The 22,431-nt window shown below is 45.8% G+C and overlaps 2 protein-coding genes and 1 long non-coding RNA gene across 4 annotated transcripts in view; 1 reads left to right on the top strand and 2 right to left on the bottom strand.

Moving 5' to 3' along the window:
• The window catches only part of LOC110559602 (aldehyde oxidase 3), an 82,768-nt gene extending 66,496 nt beyond the window's left edge, over positions 1 to 16,272 (bottom strand). Inside the window, exons 1-7 of the mRNA XM_021655103.2 lie at positions 16,049 to 16,272; positions 14,505 to 14,562; positions 10,580 to 10,676; positions 9,632 to 9,740; positions 7,706 to 7,832; positions 3,594 to 3,655; positions 1,127 to 1,207 (exon numbers count right to left, since the gene is read on the bottom strand). Of these exons, the coding sequence (XP_021510778.1) occupies positions 1,127 to 1,207; positions 3,594 to 3,655; positions 7,706 to 7,832; positions 9,632 to 9,740; positions 10,580 to 10,676; positions 14,505 to 14,562; positions 16,049 to 16,102 (588 nt within the window). The 5' untranslated portion in view covers positions 16,103 to 16,272. The remainder of the gene's footprint in view (positions 1 to 1,126; positions 1,208 to 3,593; positions 3,656 to 7,705; positions 7,833 to 9,631; positions 9,741 to 10,579; positions 10,677 to 14,504; positions 14,563 to 16,048) is intronic.
• A 1,343-nt stretch (positions 16,273 to 17,615) lies between these two features.
• LOC132648065 (uncharacterized) lies at positions 17,616 to 21,519 on the top strand. 2 transcript variants are annotated; one of them, XR_009586436.1, is made up of 3 exons: positions 17,616 to 17,839; positions 17,930 to 18,198; positions 18,876 to 21,519. It is a non-coding gene; the product is annotated as an uncharacterized LOC132648065 (long non-coding RNA). The 2 variants fall into 2 exon arrangements; XR_009586435.1 differs by having other exon boundaries at positions 17,930 to 21,519.
• A 448-nt stretch (positions 21,520 to 21,967) lies between these two features.
• LOC110559600 (aldehyde oxidase 1) overlaps positions 21,968 to 22,431 on the bottom strand; it is a 63,486-nt gene continuing 63,022 nt past the window's right edge. Inside the window, exon 35 of the mRNA XM_060368395.1 lies at positions 21,968 to 22,373. Coding sequence (XP_060224378.1) covers positions 22,323 to 22,373 — 51 coding nt within the window. The 3' untranslated portion in view covers positions 21,968 to 22,322. The remainder of the gene's footprint in view (positions 22,374 to 22,431) is intronic.

Genomic DNA, 22,431 nt, shown 5'->3' with positions numbered 1-22,431 from the left:
CCATGTCACCACATGCAGGGCTGTTTGGTGGCTGTCAGGTGAAAGGCCCACATTACCTCTCCAATGTCTCCCTCTCCCTTCTCTCTAGACTAGAAATCAAGCGCACCTGATTTTTAGAGGAGAATGTGTTTTTAATGTAACGACTATGATATCCATTTTTTTTTTTTTTGGTTTAAACATTGTGTGTGTGTGAGTGTGTGCGTGTGCAACTGCCATAAAATCCTGTTGAACTGCTGAAAAGTCTGCAGAAACGAAATAGCAAGGTGCAGAAGTAGCTATTATTATGCATATTTCTGCTCCTAATTCCACTTTGCGTATAGGTGCTTATATTGCGCAAGCTGATCATTTCTAATAATGTCAAATTCTCAATTTTAAATTGCTTCGCTTAAAAAAATCATCTTTATTTTTAACTTCTTTAAAGGTTACAGAAAAGATTCCAGGTTAGTATAAGTTCCAGTGTAGCGGTCACTTTAGGCTATTTCGTAATCCCCAATTGCTAGACATCTGGGTTGGCTCTAATTCTTGTTGTAGATAACACTGTGGCATGTATCTTTTTTTTCCATAATAACTATTTAACCTACCTCTAACTGTTTTCCTGGAGTGGATTCCTGGCAGTGAAACTGCTCAGTCAGAAAGTATGAAAATAGAAATCCGATGCCCTCAACACACAAATTCCATTGCTGGCTACAGTTGGCTAAAGGAGTAATTCTGGCTGGACTTGAGTCATTAGGAAAACCAGACATTTAATAAGTAACTACTGTGTGTTTGCCATTCAACTTGGGTCTTATGAGCAAATATACTCCACTTCAAACTTTCTTTAGTGATTATTCAGTTATGTTGGAGGAAGTCACCAAGCCGAGGTTGAGGCAGCCTTCCTTTCCAAAGACAGCCCCCACATTTGTGCTATTTTCACTATTCACTGCAGCTAAGTTCCAAGGACTCCTTTCTCCGGGGTGAACTTCTTTTGGCAGTGACCAAAGGTCAAGGGAAAGAAAGAGGTGGAAAGGCAGCTGTTTTAGATCCTTTGCTCTTTCCCCAGCAAAGACCTCTCACTCACTTGGGTGGGATGCACTGAGGCCAAATATAAGATGATAGAGGGAAATGGGGGAAGAAAAGGGAAACTCACACTGGTTTTTCCCTCTGGCTCATTCTTTTCTTCATCCAAGCAACATTTCTCTTTCCCATACATCAAGCAGCAGGATGAACTCTATGGAAAACATTAATGGTGAGATCAGAGAGGCACAGGCTGTAAGAATGCAGAGGAGGTGAGGAAGGTCATAATGATTGTATGGGGAGCTTTCAATCTGCGTTCCTCCAGAACTCAGACCGCCTGCGATTGGGTTAGAAGGGGTTTTCACCCAAGATTAGACCAATGCCGCTACAGCCAGGGAAGACACATTTTTAAAGGACAAGCTTAAGACCCCTTTTGCTTCCCTCTTACCCTCAAATCTCGTCCACCATTGCAGTGCCTTCTGCCAAGTTATAATACAGCAAGGGAGTCCTTGCTGGATGGACACCTTGATGGTGAATGTCCTAGCTTACAGAACTGTGGCCCAGTAGATTACTACTCATTAGATTTCATCCAGTGTGTAGCATTCTGTTACAGTAACAAAACGCACTTCGACACAGCAGTGGTGGAAGGGGTAGACTACAGTAGCTCTGTTTTAGATATGGCTGAGCCAAGAGTGTGTGTTCAGCATGATGCTTTGTGCTTTAATTATCTTAGTCATGACTCCACATCACAGACAAGGAAACAAGGGCTTAGAAAAGTTAGGTAACTTATCAAATTATGTAGCTAGAAGACTGTGGAATCTGAACTTGAGGCCATGCATTCTGACATGAAGTTGGTTTATGCTCGTTCCAAATAACTGTATTCTCTCCAATTATCCTGGTTGTCTAGCCTAGTCTAGGTTTTGTACTCCTTGCTTCCCATGTGTTATAAAGCCTTTAATCTTCCAATAGCCTCTCTAGAGAGAAGAGTGGGAGGCAGGTCATCCAAGGGAGGAGTGAGAGACCTGGAGGACCTGGAGCTTCTGAAATCAGGACGATGTCCTCTGGGTTGTCACCAAGATGCAAGGACTGGATTCCACTGACAAATCCTTCTTATTACTGAACCTATGACCACTCCTGAATAGCCTTAGAAGGGGGCCAAGTGGCAGAAAGATCCTATGAGACACTGATTTCAACCTGCAGCCCACCAGCCTAGCTCAGTGGATGGATGGGTCTGGGGGCAAAGCGCTGGAGAACTTTTTTTAAAAGATGAGACAAGGTCTTACTTGTAGTTTACATCATCACTGAACTCACTGTGCAGCCCAGACTGGTCTTGAGCTGGCAGTTATCCTGCCTTAGCCCATCTCTTGAGTTGTGGGTTTGCACCTGTATGCCACCATGCAGTTATTAGGACTTCTGGGGGCAGGTGAGATGGCTCAGTGGTTGAATGTGCTTTCTGGGCAACCCAGGCAACCTGAATGGAATCCCTGGAACTGGACTAAAGGTGGGAAGAGAGAATCAGGTTGCTCTCTGACCTCCACACACATGCTATACCTACGTACTCACACACCATGTAAATTTAAAGCATTTAAAAACCTCTGAGCCAGAGAATTTATGAACCTTTGCTTCGGTGAAGCATCCCCGTGCTGGGGGCACGGTAGGCCTCAAGTACACTGACAAGGAGCCCTTCCTAGATGTTCCCCAATGTGCCAACTCACCTAGCTATTCACCTGTTCCCTTTATAACAGATTCTACAATAACTCAGCAGGCACGGGCAGTGTTTCCCGAGTTTTGCTGGCTGTCCTGGCATATGATTGAAGCTGAGGAGGTGAGGGTATAGGAACTACTGAGTTTTAGTTAGTGCATCAGAAACACCAAAGGCCCAGACTGGCATTTGCTAAGTCAGTCTTGTGACCCCTCCCTTGGAGTATTAGTGTCAGAACTAATTAGGTTAAAGCACAGACCACCCTGTGACTGTCCAGAGAACTGGGAGGTTGCTCAGTGTGGGAACCCTGCCATCTGCAGCAGGACTGGCCCGCGGGGGTAGCGTTTGCTGCAGAGAGAGTCTGAATCTGGTGCTTTGTGAATGTTGCAGGTCCCGCTTTCCATCGACTCCACCTAATGTGAATGATGGGAGCGGCTTCTGCTCTTCCCCATCCCCCATCAGTATGAATCTCGGGATGGAGTCACATTCAGAGGAAAGAGAGGCATTCACCTGATGGAAACGTTTCGCTCCGGCTATGTCTCAACCAAAAGTGCAGTGGAACTGACAGTTTGAGAAACAGACTTTTATCGGTTTTTCTTTATCATGAAGCAAGATGTTAGAAGGGCCTAATCCATTTTCACTAAGAATATGCCATTTCCAAACTTCACCTTCAGGAAAGAGCTATTATGGTGCTACCTGTCCGTATTTCTGGGGGGAAAAAATGCCCAGTTATGCTTACTGAGATGAGCAAAACCAGAAAATCATTTTTCTTTTAAACACACTATTGTTCTTTCCTTGAAACCCATCAGGTGTGTGTATGAGGAGGGTGGTTCGGGAGGAGGCAATGTTGGGTGGGCATGATGGTGGCTCAGCAGCCATCAGTCATTTTCACACTCACGGGGCTGAAACTTTTCACGCTCTCCACAATGGGTCTGTATCCAGTGCAGCGGCATAAATTACCTGGGTGAACAAAAGACACAGTTTCAATTCCCAGGCTGCTTCTCTAGCCTTGCTGTATCTCTCTCACTTATACCAAGTCTCTCTTCCCCCATACCACCTCCCCTGCCAAGCATTCAAGAATCCTGGGAGTCGTTCTGGGTGTCACGGGTTATCTGGAGTTGCTGTTTGTGGGTTACACTTTTAAGGGAGGTGCAGGACAGAAATGTAGTGAAAAGAAAGGACACAACCAGAAAAAAACCACCGTGAGGGGCACAGCTCACGTGCCAGAGAGGTATCTAGCGTGTTAGCAGGCACTGCTTGGTTCCACACCACTTCTCGGGGTATTTGCATAGAGAGAGTAAACACAGGGGCTCATTGCAGGAAAGAGAGCTGGTATAACAAAGAAACGCCACCTTCTAGGAGGCTTAGCCCCCCTTAGAGAAGAAGTGAGTTCCCTAAATCCAGGGTTCTTCCATGTAATGTAACCGGTCACATGTGCTGCTTTTACTGCCTCTCTCCAAATTGCCTGGGATCTGGGCCCTGGGGACGCCTCCCTGGACGCAGCTGCTCCAGCCTTATGTGTTCTGTGAGTCCTCGACACAGCGAGGGATCTCATGTCTCCGCCAACATCAACAACAGTGGTGGGGTGGCTCATTGGCTGGCGAGCAGGGTGGGATCACAGAGCTTTGCAAGACTTGAGGATCAGCAGATGGCGTTAACATACCCCACACCATCAGAGGGACTTTCCCCGGACACAAAGTGCTCATCTCACACAAAGACTGGGAAAGGCCGGTCTGAAGGCCCACACTGTATCAGGATGTCCCTGTACAGTCAGTATTCCTGAGTCTCCTTAGGCCACTGGCTCTCACTGTTATCAGTAAGCTCATAGGCTCAGACTATGATGGCATTTCTGTTCTGTTCTGTACTTTGACAAGATTTGCACAGACTCCTTTATTAGAACAAATCTGCACTGGAAATCCTCATGGACTGATTCTCCCTAAGGCTGAGACCCACAGGTACCCTGCATGTCACACAGCAGGCAGTTGTTAATGCTTACAGAAGGGCACGGAACTAAATCAGAAGAAAGATGACTCGAAACGTATACAAATTTCACTCAAATGAGTGAAGCCAAAGTGGGTACTAAGAATGCCAGGGAAAACAATAATGGTAAATGGAGTCTTGTAATTTTTTTTGAGAGAAAAATAATAAAAAAATAGACTTGTAAACAAATTCAGACAAGGTGGTAAAGGCATGGATTCAACATCAGTCACCAAGGTTCAAATCCAGACTCCTCCCCTCACTAGGTTTAAGATCTTGGGCAGTAACTTTAGCACTTTGAACATCAAGTTCCTCCCCTCCCTTTTTCATAATTAGCACGTGGTCCTTATCCTAGGATAATGTATAAATACATATAGTGCATAGAAAGTATTCAAGAAGTTCGCTGTTCTGTCAGACTCTAGATGTCAGAGCACAGACTATTAGCATTCAGAAGACAATTTTCAGTTTTGGTGCAAAGAACTTTTGAGGTCTAGCAGGAACCTTTCATATCTGGAGAGAGGAACTCAGTAAAACATGTGGCGATGTTACAAAATAACTAACAGAGGAAGCAAGGGCCCTAGGATTACTAAGCGCCTGTTTGAGTGGAAATGTAAGGAGGACACAGAATGGAAGGGTACTGAGACCACCAGGGAGACCTGTAGCAGAGACGCGGGGCTGTTGGTTCTGTACCACAGGCTCCACACGCTGCCTCCTGAAAGCTGCCATCCTGATTTCCTGCCCCTTTTCCTCACTTGCTCTTTTAACCCGATTCTCTGAGTTTTAGCTGCCCGCAGCTGGTAGTTTCTCGGTTTTCAGCAAAAAGCTGAGACTTCTTTCTTGAGGAGCCCCTCTTCCCCTTTGACTCGAGGCTCTGCGAGAACATCTTTGAGCATGTGCTGCAGCCCTCATGCGGAAAGCCTTCCTTCCAGTTGGGCCAACATCTCCTGCTGGATGGGGTGGACAACACGGGTCACGTGGCCCAGTACAAGGGATGGACAGAGCACCGTTTGGAGAAGTTGGAACACAGGAAGCCGCAGCTGAGTAAGCATCCTTTAGTGACCGAAGGTTGGGAGGTTCTTCCTCTGCTAAAAGGGGGCATCAGGAAAAAGACTTCTTGACAGTCATAGGAGTCAGCGGAACCAGTGTCAGGCAAGACTGCCAAGCTAACCACAAGGCTATAATATGACAATGGCAGGTGTTGGGAACAGGGTCTCTGAAGATGAAGGGTGCTTGCTGTTCTTCAGGGCAGTAGTTGTGAAAAGGCTATTTAAAAAAGTACAGCACAGTGCCAGAGCCTCCCCACTTGTCAGAAAAAAAAAACAAAAAAAACCAACCAAACAAACAAAAAAAACAGATGGAAGGCTAGCACAAAAGCAGAGGAAGCACTCTACTACGGGATATGGAGGATGTAACTGGATGTGACAAGAAATGAGGGAAGAGGGTGACGAGCAGGTTGCTTTCTGATCAGCAAAACCAGAATTGATATAAGAAATGCTGAAAGCCGTGAGGCAAAGCAGAAAATGAAGTGTGGCACAGAGCAGTGTCAGGTTGACTTAACATGAGACTGAGATAGGTCTGGGAGAAAAATATTATCTACAACATCACATCGAAAAGAGGACACACACTTGCTGCTCAGCGAAGACAGAGTAATGTTTAGAGACATTGGAGAGAAGGCACAGGCGCCTCCTTATAATCACTCACACGTTTCTCACAACAGGAGTACCTGGTAATTAAGCATCAGTTGAACCTTGTTCAAAAAGCCTTGAAGTCCAAAATACATGGAGATTTAAGGGGACTTGCAGTCCCTTTAAATTCGTTCAGGATGTCAGGTGAATCAAGTGAATTGTGTCTCATGGCAAGGCAAGCTTGTGAAACTGTGAGCACCAATCTTTGTGAGATGTAACAATAAACTAAAATAGTTCTAGAACACTGGAGACAGGCAACCCTGGAGCTTTTTTTGTTTTGTTTTGTTTTTAAAGATGGGTATTAGGTGAGGTTGACTCTAGGCCCGTTCTCTAGATCTGTTCTGAAAGGGGTTACGTGTGATGGCAAAGCCCGGGAACAGCGGTCTCTCAGAGGAGACTAGGGACTTGAGAAAGCTAACCTTCCCTTTGGGGCTAAGAACTCCAGGGTGGCCCTGCTTACAGACACAGCTCCTGCAGTTTCCACAGGGCATCTGACAAGCTTGGGCTCCTCTGTAGCAAGAACAGAAAATGTGAATACACCAAGGCACAATTACACAACAGTTCAGTGTTAATGATGTTGATTAATTTTCTCACAGAGCTCCGCTTGGCTTATCCTGTTCAATAGTTTAGTCCATGACTTGAATATTGAAAGAAGGCAATGTGCACCAGATTTGCAAAAATAGAGAAGCTTAAAGGTGTCTTGACAGGACGGGATACACATATAAGACTTCAGAAGAATAAAAATTTTCCCAAAGGACAAAGAAGGAGAAATTACACTTTGAAGTCTCAAGACATTTCAATGACATGAGTGTTTATGAGTCGCTGCGTTTTTCTCCTCCATTCCTAAGAGTCCATAATTTCATGAGCATCGGTGATATTCAAATAACAAGTGTGACAGCCAGGCAGCCTCAGCAAGAAACAGAAACAAACCACAAGGTCGCTGCTCCTTTAGGCTAACTCCAACTGCACAATTAAAACATCTCAAAGCCTTTGTATTTCCAACAACACTCAATAGCATTAAGATTCCATCAGTGATACCCTCACAGTGGCTCTTTCAGCTGGCACACGGCATGCTGTTACGTAGTGCACTAAATTCACAAGATGACATATTGCCAAGGATGTAACAGTAACACGGTGAATGTGCTTGCCTCTCTCCTGGTTGCCTCAGTCTGTCCTCGTGCTCAGTGGGGACGAATAGCCTTTTTCAACACTGATTAAGAGGAGTAGATTGTAAGGATCCACTGACAATGCCTATTTCAAGTGCTTCTGCTTCTGTGCAAATGCTCTAACCTCCCTGCTGCCCGCTGCCCTCGTTACCCACATCTTAAGACGTCGACGGGCCGCTTACCACTCAAGCTTTCCATGATCTGTTCTGTGGACGGCTCCGGGTGGTTCCTCAGGAGCGTGTAGATGCTCATCACCATGCCTGGCGTGCAGAACCCGCACTGGGTACCGTGGCTTTTGGCAATCCTCTCCTAAAAGGGAAGAGCATGAGTTCTCCAGGCTGAGGATTTCAGGGTGCAAAGTCCTCAGAAATGAAATGAAGTTCTCTGTTTGGACCAGCGACAGGCAGATTCAGGGCTGTTACACAGCAACCAGTAATGCTGTAATCGTTCATTGGTACAATGCCTGGGGAAGCTTTCAGAGGAGGGGGATTCCACTGAAGTAGCCGGGAAAAGGAGTTCTGGATGTCAACCCCATGCCTTACATCAAGGCACAGTCTAAAGCCACCAAGACCACGGGCATCAGGCATACTTACTTTTATCTTATTTCTTCCTCATTCTACCGCCATGCAGGCAACCCTCCTACCCTCATCCATGCAAAATAATGTAAACTGGAGATTCATTGTCAAGGTCTATCTCTGTGAAGGGAAACCCATCTTTTTGACCTCTTGCCTTGGTTTAGCTTTGGCGATTACCTGAACTTTTGTCACACTTGGGTATTTTTACTAAGAAATATTTAGTACATGAATTAAAGGCTCCTACAACTGCTTGGCCCTGAGACTGACACACCCAGCTATGTGCGCTTGACGGGAGGGTTTCTTAGAGGCAGAAGGATGGTAGGCCTGAGACACGGTGGCCTACTTACATCTCTCAAAAATCAATAATTCACTATGTGTGAGATTAATGTTATGTGTCATCCTCACCTGGCCACCACCTTATTATTTGAGTCAGGGTTTCTCACTGAATCCAGACCTCCTGAATTTAACTAGAGTATTAGGCCAGCAAGCTCCTGGGATCTTTCTGTCTCCGTGTCCTTAGTGCTGGGATTACAGGCAAATGCCATTGTGCCTAGCTTTTTACAAAAGTGCTGGGACTAGAACACAGGTCCTCACGCTCATGAAGCGAACACTTTATTGGCTGAACCATATTGCTTCTGGATAGAATTAAGAGCATGGCTCGCTATTCGTGTAACCAAACACAGAATATACGTCCCAGTTTCTCTCATTTTTCTTGTCTAAGCCACAATAAACGTGAGTTGTTTCCTTTGTAGTCTTTGTGCTAAAACCAAAGTATTCCTGGAAAGAGGGGGGTGGGGATGGAGGGCAGCTGAGATTGTGAGAGGGAGGAAGCCACTGGGTCTGCCAGCTACTTTCTACTTTCTTCAGGCTCCCGTTCACACTTGTACAGAAGCAAAGGAAACTACAAGTGGCAATAAAGAAAGCCTCAGAAGCAAGAAGAAGAAGAAGAAGAAGAAGAAGAAGAAGAAGAAGAAGAAGAAGAAGAAGAAGAAGAAAGTCAGAAAAAAAGAACCAAGAAAGTAAACCTGTGTTCCAGTTTCATTTCTGTTGCTTTGACAAATACCTGGCCAAAGCAGCTTTTGAGGGTGAAGGGTTTATTTGGATTACAATTCCAAGTCACAGTCTATCACTGAGGGAAGTCCAATCAGGAACTGACAACAGGAGCTGAGGCTGCTTGCTACTCCACACATTCATCACCTCTGACCAGGGAGCTCAATTCAAAACCAAAGAAGTCAAAACCACAGAAGTGTGCTGAGAACTGTGGCAGATGCTGCTTGCTGGTTGTCAGCCAGGCTTATGCCCAGCGAGCTTTCTCTCACAGTTCAGAACCACCTGCTAAGGGGATGGTGCTGCCCACTGAGGGCTAGCCTTCCTGCATCGATTATAAAGACAATCCCCTTCAGACACTCACCTGATCCAGGCAACCCCCCAACTGAGGTTCTCTGTTCAGATAACTCTAGTTTGTGTGAAGTTATAGTTAAAGGTAACTAGAACAACTTGTTAAATGTTAAACTTGCCAGAATATGCTCTTACCTGGACAGGGTGAATCCTGGTTTTGATGCTTCCAATGCCTTCCACCGTGGTGACGGCAGCCCCATAGAGAGAGCAGATAGGGACCAGGCAGGCAGCAACCGAGAAATGACTTCAAATTTTATGCAGGGAAGCCAAAAAGAATTCATAGAAGCAACAGTAGCATTGGAAAACAAAAAAGAAAAAAAATGCGTTGACAGGATTATAATTACACTGACATGAAGATAATTGAGCGCAAGTTAAAATTAAATCATCGAAATAAATGATTTTGAATTTATATGTCTGCCTAAAACTAAATATTGTAATTAAGAAAGGCATTATCTCCCCCAAATTATCTTGTTAAAAATAGGAGCCGGAGTGGTCTTGGTTGATACCCATTTCATCCTGTCGGTTGTGAAAGCTAGTTAAGAAAGAGCTGTTTTTCCTTGAAGCGCATGGGTTGTGAGTGGTTCTAGAGAAAGCCTGAGAGGCTTGAGGAGCAGTTGAGTGAGACGACCCGTAAGGTGAGTCATTTAGTATTACCACTGGAGCCTGAGTCCCATGGAGGCGAATAACCCGATCCTCTGCTTAGGGAAAGAGCAGCTTAACGGTCAGAAGGAATAGGCTTCCACGGCTCTCTCGGAGTGGCACTTACAGGAAGAATCTTGGCTTCACAGACCAGTGGACTCGGGGCTCCTGATCTAATTCTCACTAGCTCTATGGCTATGGTGAAAGTACAAAGTCCCTTAGGGCCCCAGTTTCCATGTTTGTAAAACACGGCGCCAGCCTTGCTGGGACCGGTGCGACCCTGTGCCACATGCTCCAAATGGTGACCTCTGGGTTGTTCACTTAAGTTCTGGCTTGTAAAACTGAGGTAATCCCAGAGTCCTGTGTGGACTGGAATGTTTCCCACAGAGTACCAGGAACAAATGCTATGGGGGTTCAGCGCTGGAGTTGGCACAGGAAAGGTACCTGATCTTTTTGGAGATGGGGTCGTATCTCGAAATCATCACCGTGCAGGCACCACAGTCACCTCCTCCACAGCTGTACTTTGTGCCTGTGAGTCGGACTGGAGGGGTTACGATTAAGGAAGAAAGAGGAACTTGAGCTTTCAGTTCTTAGCATAAAGTTCTCACCAATGGCAAGAATGGCATCGGGATGCACACACATCCTTTCTTTTCCTATTGCTGTGATTAAAAAAAAAATACTTGGACAAAAACAACTGAAGGGCAAAAACAGGTTGGTTTATTTGGGCTCATAGTCTGAGGAACAGTCCACCAGGGTGGGGAAGTCAGGGCATCAGGAACTTGAAGAAGACACTCACATGATATTCAGAGTCAAGAAGCAGAGAGCTGGATGGAGACATGCCACCACTCTGTTGGCTCTCTCCATTTCATACAGTCCTGGATCCCTCCTGCCCCCCACCAGAGAATGGTCCCCCCCACAGTGAAGACGAATGTTCCTCTATTGACTCATATATGATAACCTTCCACAGGCACACCCAGAGAACATCCCTCAGGTGATTTTGGATTCTGTCAAGTAGACAACCAGCACGGGAGAGGCCTTCTTGAAGTACCTCACTCACCTGACCAAAGATGAGTGCTTAGTGTTGTCAGCCAGAATGCAACATCTCATGAGGCTGAAGTCACTGCCAAGGGGCAAGTAGTCAGACTCACGAACCTCCAGAGCAGCAAGGCAGAACCCCTTCCCCCAACCCCATGCTCCCTGCCTCAGCACTTTGAAATACTGTTCATTCCTGCTTAGAAACACTCCAACTTTGGTTTCACATCAGTGCTATCCCTCTAATCACACATAGTCGGGAGGGGAAAGCAACTGAAAAGCATTCCAGTCATTGAGCATGGAGAACTGGACCTTCCACAATACAACTTCTGTTGATCAAGGAAACAAAAAGGCAAAACTAAAACTAAAATCACAATAAAAGTTGGTGTGCTGGGCGAAAAAAGGAGGGCAGATACATTTGGAGTCAGTTGACATGAAGTACTTTAAGCTTTCAAAATATTCTTGAGTTGACAGTGGGGAGGGCAGAGGACTGAGCCCTCATTGTTGTCCGAGTGTTAGGTAACGAGTTAGAAACCAGCAAGTTCTTCAGAGTTCTGGTTGATGCTGCGCAGGCTGCTTGGGGAGATTGTCATCAATATTTTGATTCAGCTGTGAACATTTTGTACAGCACTACTAACTGATCAGGCAAGGTGTGTCCACTAGAGCAATAGTGGCAAGTCCGTTACAGGTGTAACCAACTTTTTTTTTTTTTTTTTTTGCTTGTATTTGAGGCCCACAGTCTATTTGTGGCCATGGAGGTCACAGGCTGCAGTAGGGAAGCTACTCTTCTTTTGCTAAATGGACTTGATGTGCTTGTCAAAGTGCCTTCTAAATAATTTTGCTCCTGCTGTCTTATTTGGTCCAAAATGCTTGCTTCTTTCTTTTTTTTTTTTTTTTAAGTGGGCAGCAGCAACTGGAGAGACCCATAATTGGTCTAAGTGATGAAAATAACTGACTTATGCTAAGCCATAAGTTGGACATCTACATCAGCCCCTTCAGGACTCAGGGAACATTACGGAAGAGGCTGTCTTCTGGGCATTATATGGCCGTTGAACTCTTGAAGTCAGAGCAGCTGTGACTGCCCGCCAAGACCTGCACAGGAGTGAGACCACCACATCAATGTCTATAATTGGGGGGTGGGATGTCTCATGAAGCACCATACTTGTGAGCATTTATACACAGTTAATGGTTGATAGGAGAGGAGATGGTATTTTCTTCAGGGGCATAACCATTGGTATGCAGTGTCCATGTTCTGGTAGATTACCCTCACCCACGGTCCTGTAAGCAAACCTAGGAAACTCACTAGGTCATAAAAAAGGAAATATGCATACAAAAGTAGAAGAAGGAGAAGTTGGTAAGGGGAGGGGCACAAGAGAGGGTAATGGGGTAACCCAAAATACATCAGATATGTATGGAAATATCATAACAAACCCATTGTTACATACAGTAAATGCCAAGACAAGTGACACCAACAAAAGAAATGAGCCTGCTTCAGGGTCATCAAGGAAGGACCCCTCTCCCATGATTGGTTTTGGGCTCATTACTATTTCCCTGCTAGCCCAGAAACTTTTCAGGAAGGCGAAGCTTCTCAGTTGCCCAACCTTACAATTTGATGGAGGTTGTGAGAAGAATGTAAAGGCATCATCACCCTTCTTTAAGGTTAAATAACACAAGAAGAGAGAACTAGAGAGAGCAAAGGTCAGGCGGGAGGAACTCTGTAGAAGGCTTTATAGAGGTCCATCCAGGGAAGGCTACCCCGCCTGGCAAAGTGTGGGCTTTTTCTTTCTCACTTTGTATTTAGAAAAAGTCTTAAGTGACGCTGAACTTCTGATCCTCCTGCCTCCACTTCCTGAGTGCAGGAGTTATCGGCAGATTCTACCACACCTTGTTTATATGTGGTACTGGTGACCAAATCCCCAGGTGTTGGTCATGGTAGGTATGAGCTGTACAAATTGAGCTACACTCCCAGCCTAAGCCAGGCCATTTTTAACCTTCCCTGTTATGTACTTTTTTTTTTTTTTTTTTTGGCAAACAAATAATAAATCAATCTATATTGTAGCTGTGGCCCATGTGGAAACATGATTTTTTTATAAACTGCCAGGAAGACAATAAGATTATTAGCTAGGAATGTGCATGTGAAATACCAAAGCAGAAAGAACACATAGGCACACAGTCACACGAATCACACACATACACACACATACACACACTCACATGACACTTCTCATTTGGTTTCTAAGGACACTTTTCAAAATTTCTTGGATATTAAGGCACACAAACTCACAGCAAACATCATCAAAACATGGCAGAGTATTTCTACTTGGGTGTTCCCCTTTACTGCTTGGGGACAGGCAGAAATGTGAAGGTTTCTCGGCATGGCCAAGATAGGGAGAGGGATACCTATAGTTACCTAGAGATTGAAGTTTGGAAAACAGCCAAATTCACCTCTAGAAGACAGACTAGCCAACTATGAGAGGGGTTTTCTTCCCTCAGAGTAGTTTTGGGTTCGTAGAAGCTAGAGAGATCCATAGCCTTAAAATTTTCTCTCTGGTCAGGCAGTGTTGGCACACACCTTTAACCCCAGCACTTGGGAGGCAGAGGCAGGTGGATCTCTGTGAGTCTGAGGCCAGTATGGTCTACAGAGTGAGTTCCAGGACAACCAGGACTACACAGAGAAAACCTGCCTCAAAACCCAAAACCAAAACCAAACAAACAAAAAAACCACCACCATCACCAAAAATTTTCTCTCTGTACAATATGTATGTGTGTGCATGCATGGTGTGTGTGTGTGTGTGTGTGTGTGTGTGTGTGTGTGTGTGTACCTGAGAGCACAAGCCTTGATATGTATATGGAGGTGAGGAGCACATCAGCTGTGAGCCCTTTACCCTGTCTTGGAGCAGAGTCTCTGTTCACTGCTTACTGTTACCCCAGGCTAGCCTGTGGACTTCAGAGAGTGACTCTACTCCCTTCGCTCCCGCCTTGCTGCAAGAGCGTTGGGTTAACAGGTGTGTACTCCCATGCCCGGCTTCTTCCATGTGGTTTCTGGGGGTCCAAACTCTGGTTCTCACACTTGCACAAGCACCTTCCCCCGCCGAGCCCCCTTCCCTGCTTCTGAACTTCACATTTCAATCCTATGCAACGGAGATCCTTGAGTTTGCATAAATTTGGAACCACTGTCACATCCAGTCCCATTTACAAGGCAAGCCACCTAACACCGCTCTGTTTTTACACACAAGTAAAGCATTCTCAGTGACATGTGGTAGGGATAGCTCTGTGGATACCACAGTTCCCAGAGCTGGAGATTTTGTTTGGTTTTCACCACCAAGCAAAAGGATACTGTTTTTTCTCAGATAGAACAGTAAATTGACTTCTGGATCTGCATTCCTCTCAATGATCTGTACAGAGGAAAGAATTAGAGAGGGTGATGCAGTTTTCATTTTGTTTTCTACATAGTAAGAATAGTCATTCCAGAGTGTATTTGTTATCTTGTTTAAATATCACTCTTTGCAATTACGAAATTATGTAATGCTGCGGTATGCGGTCCCATTTGGAGGAAAAGGTTTGGCTTTGTCTCAGAGTAACATCAAAGATTCAACAAATCTTTGAATTCTAACACAGTATAGGTTCAAGAAAATAATTTTAAAAATCCTTTAAAAATTGAAGAGCCACACATTTAAAAAATTCTTACATTCCTGCATTATGAGAACAGACAGAGAATTAAACTGGGAGTTTTAATTCTTATCATCACCACCTACAAAATAGGTTTTTTTTGTTCTGTGTTCGCCATCCAACTTTGAAAAGTTGAGTAAAGAAGAACTTTGTCAGCAGCAGACAAACAATATTCCTTCAGCAGCCCAGGAAAACATTCAGGCAAAACTCCAGCCACTCTAGCACTGGTGTTCTAAAAGAATGGCTGTCTCCCTGCAGGAAGCAGTCACAGAGCTGGGAAAGGAGCCCAGAGGTGAAAGCCAAGCTCTCCCCGGTATTTGTGGTCCTGGAGACAGTGGACAATCACCCTGAGCCTTCATTGAACCCACAGAACACAGCACAATACCATAAGCTCAGCTTAAACCTTGACTTTCCTTTCCCCTGTGCCAACAGTGGTGGGCTTCACACACAATTGTCACACACAATTGTCAAGGACATTGAGCACATATGCAAAGAGTGTATTGCAGTCACTTTAAGTCTTGTCTAGATCTCAGGAGCTCAAGACCAAGAGAGTTGAGAAGCTGCTTCAGCTTGTTCTCCTAAGTGAGTTAAGATTCCTCATTTGCTTATTTGGTTGCTTATATCCTTATTTACTTTCGAGAGTCTCACCACGTAGCCCTTGATGTCCCGAAACTCTCTTTGCAGGCTAAATTTGCCTCAAACCTCCTCCAGTTCTGAGATTACAGGCGTGGATCTTACAAATGCAATCTTACTAGAAGTATCATGGCAAATGAACAGCTTACGTCCGGCTTTCTCTTCCACTCTCACCGGCCAAAGGTTTTATAATCATTTGCAAATGACCTTGGCCTCGGGATGTTGCATGCATATGCGTGCGAAGGTAGTGGTCGGGTAGCACTCAGGTTTGCATCTGTGCTGGAAGAGGGGGTGTGGAGGGAGAAAGAGCTAGGAGCTTCTATTGCAGGGGAGCTCGTCCCTAATGCTATGAGCATTCAAACCTGAAGAGGTTCGGTCTGGGGATGCATCACCGCACACTTGTCCCTATTGGCCCTCACACATTATTAGGTTCTGTCTTCCTTCCTTGTCCCCCGAGAAGCCTGGCAGACGCCTGGCAGAAAGCTAGACCTATCGAACAACACCCCTTTCATTTTGGCAAAGCTGATAGCCGATTGCTTCCACCAGCATTCCTTATTTATTACAGTACAGAGCACTTACTTTTTTCCCATTCACAAAGAAAATAAGTTCATCTGACTCCTTGGAATGTGACATTGTTTGATGATAGCCGCCCGTGCTCTGCCGGTGCTCTGTGAAGTCCTGCCTAAAGCTCTTGTCCCGGAGGCCACCTTCTGTCGGAGGATGAAGAGCCTCGCAGGATTTGGGTCTGCTCCGAGGCTTTATTGGAAGGCTCCTCCCACCCAGCCCTGCCCCTTCAAAGCTCCCAACCTTCTTCACTGCTCCCCTCTGCCAAGTCCACTTTCCTCTTTCCTTAAACCACTCTGGAAGCGCCTCAGGACACACAGCTCCCTGCCCCGGGCAGAAGCCTCTGCAGGGACTTTTCCAACAAGAACATGCTGTAGGCGGTGAAGTGGGACCGAGGCCAACACTCTGCTCTCTGCTCCGTGACTTGGCACTAAGTGCATTTGTTCACTAACGTTGCTTTTAAACTATAGAAAGAATGCTTTATGAAGTGCCGCAAGTGTGAGAAGCCACAAAGTAAAATTTCTCTGGACCAACATTTACCAAGCACTATGCTGCTGAAATTCTAGGAGGTAGTTAGGAAGACATCTAAGTGCCTACATGCATTATCTTTGTTACTGACTTGGCCATGTTTCCATCAATCTCTAAAGGGAAAATCGAACTGTTAACATGACTTCAAAACTTGCTTTTTGTCCTCCCAACTTGCTTTGGCTCTCTGTGCCTCATTGGTTTTACCTAGGAGTTAGGCAGACTAATTAATACTTTTTTTCCCCCTCAGGGTTGTGGTAGGGATCAAAGGAGCCAGCGCAGGGAAAGGGCTTAAAATGATAGTTGCGCAAGGTAACACCCAGTAAAAGTTACTGCCGAGCATCCTTGCCAGTCACTGGTAGATCCACAGCGTGAATTGTTTTCAGATTTCCAACCACAACTATCCTGCAGGGCAGGAGAGGGCTCAGCAGTCCAGAGCACCACAGGCTTTATCGGGCAACTCACAACTAACTGTAACTCCAGCTCCAGCGGTAGCAACACCTCTGATCTCTGTGGGCACTGACACACACACACACACACACACACACACACACACACACGTGTGCATGCATGCACGAACACACAGCGTTTAAAGTAAATATTAAAAACATGCTGCAGTGGAAATTGAACTTTATTTTGGCATATTTAGAGCCAGCCTGCCCACCTCTCCCCCTCCTCCCTTGCTCTGTCTCCTTCCTTTCATTTTGAGCAAGGGTTGTTTTTGGTTTGTTTGTTTGTTGTATTTTTTGTTTGTTTGTTTTTGTCTGGTTGGCTTCTGGTTTTAATTCTTATTAATCTTTATTTTGAAATCAGGATACAGAGTAAGAGGTTTCCTTTGGGCATTCACGCATACTTCGTTTTGGTTGGTTTCCCCGCTCTCATTTGTCTAACAGGTGTTCGCCCTAACGTTCTCTTGCATTCTAATCTTCACACACGTGAAATTACGTGGGAGTTTGTGGGTTGTGAAGCCAGAATAAGAACAACAGGAGTAAAGATGGTTGTAGGAACGGGTTTGGGGTGGAGACTAGATTAAATCACGTGACAGTGGGAAGGAGACTGCTGGGGGCAGAAGGGTATTGAGCAAGAGTTCCTGTCCAGCAAACCCTCGGAGCTGGAATTCCTGGCTTGGAAGGAAGTATATTGCTGTAGGCAGCTAGCTCCTTTCTAAGCCGAGTGCTCAGCTTACAGCAGGTGTGCCTTTCTCCACCCCACGGCCATCCACACCGTCCCTTTCTCCAGTGTCTGAGGGCAACCCACAGAGGCTGGCGTTTCTCTTCTTAGGTGAGCTTATCCACTTACTACATGTTCAGTGAATATTTCTATTTCTTCTTGCGTTCTTCGATGTCTACCAGGGTTTTTGCCTTCCCATAGGGAGGATTTAAAAACACACGATGGCCAGTTGCGTAATCTGAACTCTTTTCAGCCTATCGTCGGTGAAGAACATTTTGAAGAGTCTCTTACATCACACGTCCGCATTCTGAGAGGCGGGACTTCCTACCTGGCACTCCAGCCACGTAAGCCTCCCGGTACTGTCAGACTTGAGTGGTACCCGGTAGGCCAGAGCATGCGTGATTTGGCTGGGGTCCACCCTCACACCTCGCTGTAGATCCTTCTGACATGGTGTCTCATGGGACCTTAAGGTGATGGGTGTAAATGTGAATGCTTGGAATGGTGATGGGCGTCACAACCTGTTGCACCCTGTGCCGCCACTGGCGTAACTGAGGAGGAGAGAGCCCGCGTCGCTTGGTTTAGTTGCTCTTTGGTAACTTTTTTCAGCGTGGAGGCCTTCTTCTGGGTGTCAGCCTGCTGTGGTGGTTGGGATGAGAATGAACCCCGTATACTCCTACAGTTCTACGCTTGCTCTCCAGTCGGCAGAACTACTGGGGGGATCAGGAAGCACAGCCTCGTTGGAGGAGGTGTCTCACTGGGAGTGGGCTTTGAGGTTGAGAAAGAGCACACCGTTTCCGGTTAGCTTTTTGTCTCAGCGGCCCTCAGCTGCTGTTCCAAGGTTATGCCAGCCTGGCTGCCGCAGCGTTCTCTGCCATGATGGTCAAGGACTCTTATCTTCTGGAGCCGTGAGCCCCACATTAAATGCTTTCTTTTCTAAGTTGCTTTGGTCATGATGTTTTGTCATGGCAATAGAAAAGTTACTAAGGCACCTGTGCTATAAAACTTCACACATGAGGCTCACTTTCAGACATTTATATACCTCCTGTATAGACAGTCCCCCATCTGTCTCTTCTTATGCTCTGAACACCTGGCCAAGCCATCTGTTACTCCATGATTTTTCTATTCTCGGGACTCTTGCATTCTCCAGAAGGGGATAAGCAGGTGCACTATCTGAAGCTCCGTCCACTGGGAAAACATGTCCCTCTCAGCTGCTAGAGAGAGTGTAACGTGTACATGCCATCCCGTCTGTACCTCCGTCTGCTGCCAACCAACCTGTGAACCAAGCTCGGTCTCCATCCATTTTCATCAGATTGTCACCCGGGATGTTCCACGCCGCTCCACAGCTCTGGGTGTGAGCCGAGGGAGAGATGCTGACACAAGAATGATATGCAGCTGGGGCCTGGGGCCTTGCTCTGTGCTTGTTTCCTCCTTCTGTCCCTGCTTGCGCTTCACTCTGGATGCTCTAACTTTGACCTGCCTCATTGCCTCTGGGCTTCCATGACTCACAGCTGGCATCCTAACAAGAAAACACTGCAGAGTGGCAGGCAGGCAGGCACAAGAAGAGGTGGAAACAAGAACATTTTTTTCCAGGCAGAGGACAGAGACAGGGCCCCCAAGGTAAGGGATGGGACGGGGGGGATCCATGATAGAAGAGGGGATTCGGAGATAGGACAGACTGGGGCTAACTCACGGAGCGTACATGTACACAGTGGGGATTCAGGATAAGCTCCTGATGGAGTGACGGGATGCCATTGAAGGTTGTTAGGCAGGAGGATAACACGCATGTGCATGCCTATGTTTGTGTGCGGTATGTATGAAGATGTGTATCCGTAAGTCCACACAACACTTTGGCTTCGAGGTGGAGAACAATTTGGAAGGGAAGTAAGAATGAATGCAAGACGAACAGGGGGACATTGTTGCAATAGTCAGGGGCAAATGAAGGCGGCTTGCAGTGACAGCAGCTGAAGAAACGGTGAGAGATCATTTAAGAACGGTTTCTGTGGTGGGACTGACAGGCTGTGGCGCCTGCATAGATGTGTTCACAAGTTGACGGTTCTGGGATCAGTCTCCATTTCTGGCCAAGCAACCAAGAAATGGTTATACTTACTAGGAGATCTGTTTGGGACACAGGAGGTCTGGGGAGGGGGGTCTGAGACATCCAAGTTACAATCAAAAACAAGACTTGGAGCAAGTGGTGGCGTGTGCCTGTGGCCCCAGCTCTCAGGGGCTGAAGAATCACCGTGAGCTTTTGGTCTGGTCTGTATAATGAGTTCCAGGCTATAAAGACTGTCTGCTCGAACAAGATGTAGAGTCAAAGCCTCAGGGACAGAATCAGCTCTAACTGTGCAATCCCAGCCATTAGCCAGCCACAGGGTGGTGAGAAAGAAGGACCAACAAGCCCTCGGGGACCTTACCCTTGTAGGGATGGGCTGCAGAGGAGTTAGCAAAGGGTCGAAAGGGAGGCAGCAGCCAAGGAGAAAGCAAAGAGAGCTCTCCCTGCCTTTCTACCCTGTCCTCTCACCATCAGACAAGACAGGCTTCAGCGAGACCCTTTAAAATGGAACATGTTTCACGCTACTTCTATGTTCTGCATTCATTCAGATTAAAAGGTCAGGCCTCTGCCCCGAGCAAGGCTCCACAGACTGCCAGTCGCCATTTCCTCCAGCTTTCTGTGTCTCTCCACAGGTACTTTGAGAAATGTCGAGGATAAACATCTACAGACTTATAAATTTATCCTTTTAGGGTATGTACTGGTTAGTGTTTGTCATATCGACACAAGCTAGCGTCATCTGCTAAGAGGAAACCTCAATCGAGGAATTGCCTTTTGTCAGACTGGCCTGTGGGCAAGACTGTAGGGCATTTTCTGATTGTTGCTTGATGTAGAAGGGCCCAGCCTGCGGTGGCAGTGCCATCTCTGGGCTGGTGGTCTCAGTCCTATAAGAAGGCAGGCTGAGCAAGCCACGGCCTCCCTCCACGGTTTCTGCCTTTGCTGCCGTCTGAGTTCTTTCCCCCCTACTGCCCTTACAGATCCACTGTGATTGAGATGTGTAAGTCAAATAGACCTCTCTTTGTGGTTTATCACTCTAACAGAAGGCGAACTAGAACAAGGTACAGGACTAGGTTGCTTTTCGCACAGAAACCGCCATCAATGAACCACATCAACACACCACATGCTGTGCCACGTGCCAGTCCCTCTGCGCCCTCGGCCCCTAGCAACCTCTTACCCACTTCATCTTTGAGACTATCAATTTGAGACCTTGTATTCACGGAACTTATTTGTACTTTTTGTGAATTTTCTTTTATTCCTATATTTTCAACATTCACGTGCTGTGGTGTCTGTTAGCACTTGTCCTTGAAGTACTTGAAAATATCCTTGAAGGACGAAATGAATTCCCTTTTGTGAACATACTGCATATTATTTATTAAACTATCTTTCAGGCATTGTGGACAATGATCTGAGTGTTTGCGTGTAGATATTTCTGTGAAAAATGTTTTAATAATCACATGGAAATTCTGCGTAACTTTTTACCTGCCCAACTGTCTGCAGTGGGGGCACTGTGCACACGCCTCCAGAAATGGATGGGAGCACCAGTTTCTCCTTATCGTTTTAACACCCTCCACTGTCCACTATTTCAATTACAGCTGCCGGTGTCTGTGGATGGTGTCTCACTACAGCGTTAACCTACAGCTCTCACGGACAAACAAGGCGGAGCATCTTCTGTGCTGATTGGTCATTTAAACATCTTTGCCTGTTCACTTTATTGACCATTAAAGAAAAAACTGAACAGTCATCTATTCTTTAATACGTTGTAAATGTTCTGTACAGATGACTTTTGCTCTGTATTTGCAAATATGTTCTCCTATTCTGTGGTGTTGTTTTTTTGTTTTGTTTTGTTTTGTTTTTATTTTTTGTTTTCCTGTGCTGAAAATGAGCCTAGGGCCTTGCACACACAAGACAAACACTCTTCCACCAACTGTATCCTTAGCCCTTATTTTCTTGGGACAGAGTCTTGCTAGATAGCCCAGGTTGGCCTTGGACTCTAGACCCTCCTGAGTAGGGAAATGCTGTTGCCCCCTTTATAGTTTTGATGAAGTTCATTTATCTGTCTACTCCTGATCCTTGTGATCCCACAGATTCTTTAGATATGGGGCCTGTATCTGTTATGATAAGAAAAGTGGGGTGATGGCTCTCGGGGACAAATGAAGAAACTTAATTTACAGTTCACAAAAGGAAAGAAATTGTTTGGGAAAAATCTTTATTCGTTAGATAGTATAGACTTTGCTGGTGTGTACAAAGTAAAAGTGAACCACAGACAAGTTTTCATACAGTCCAGTTTCCTGGGTGGAGCCAAGGGACAGAATAATGAATGAGACTACCTCAGAGCAAACAATTTAATATCTGTGCAACTTAAAGTGATTTATAATTGCTCAGGTATGTCTGGAATATACTGAAGAGAAACTTTCAAATCAGCCTCGTGTCAAGCAGTGCTGTGTGTGATTCTGGGCAGTGAAATCTGGCTTTCATATTCAGCGTCTTAGAGTAGAGAGACCGGGAGGCGAGTTCTGCAGGCCCCTCCACAAGTCCACATTGGACTCACACAGGCACGTTCCAGGGAACATACGATCCAGGTTTATCTCTTGGAATCTGGACGGAAAAGAACAGATTTGGATGCTGATAACTTACAAATTTTTTGTGACTTGTG

Source organism: Meriones unguiculatus, chromosome 15, assembly GCF_030254825.1.
Source record: "Meriones unguiculatus strain TT.TT164.6M chromosome 15, Bangor_MerUng_6.1, whole genome shotgun sequence".
NCBI lineage: Eukaryota > Metazoa > Chordata > Mammalia > Rodentia > Muridae > Meriones > Meriones unguiculatus.
The sequence above is the reverse complement of the archived record's forward strand: the minus strand, read 5'-3'. Positions and strand labels throughout refer to the sequence as shown.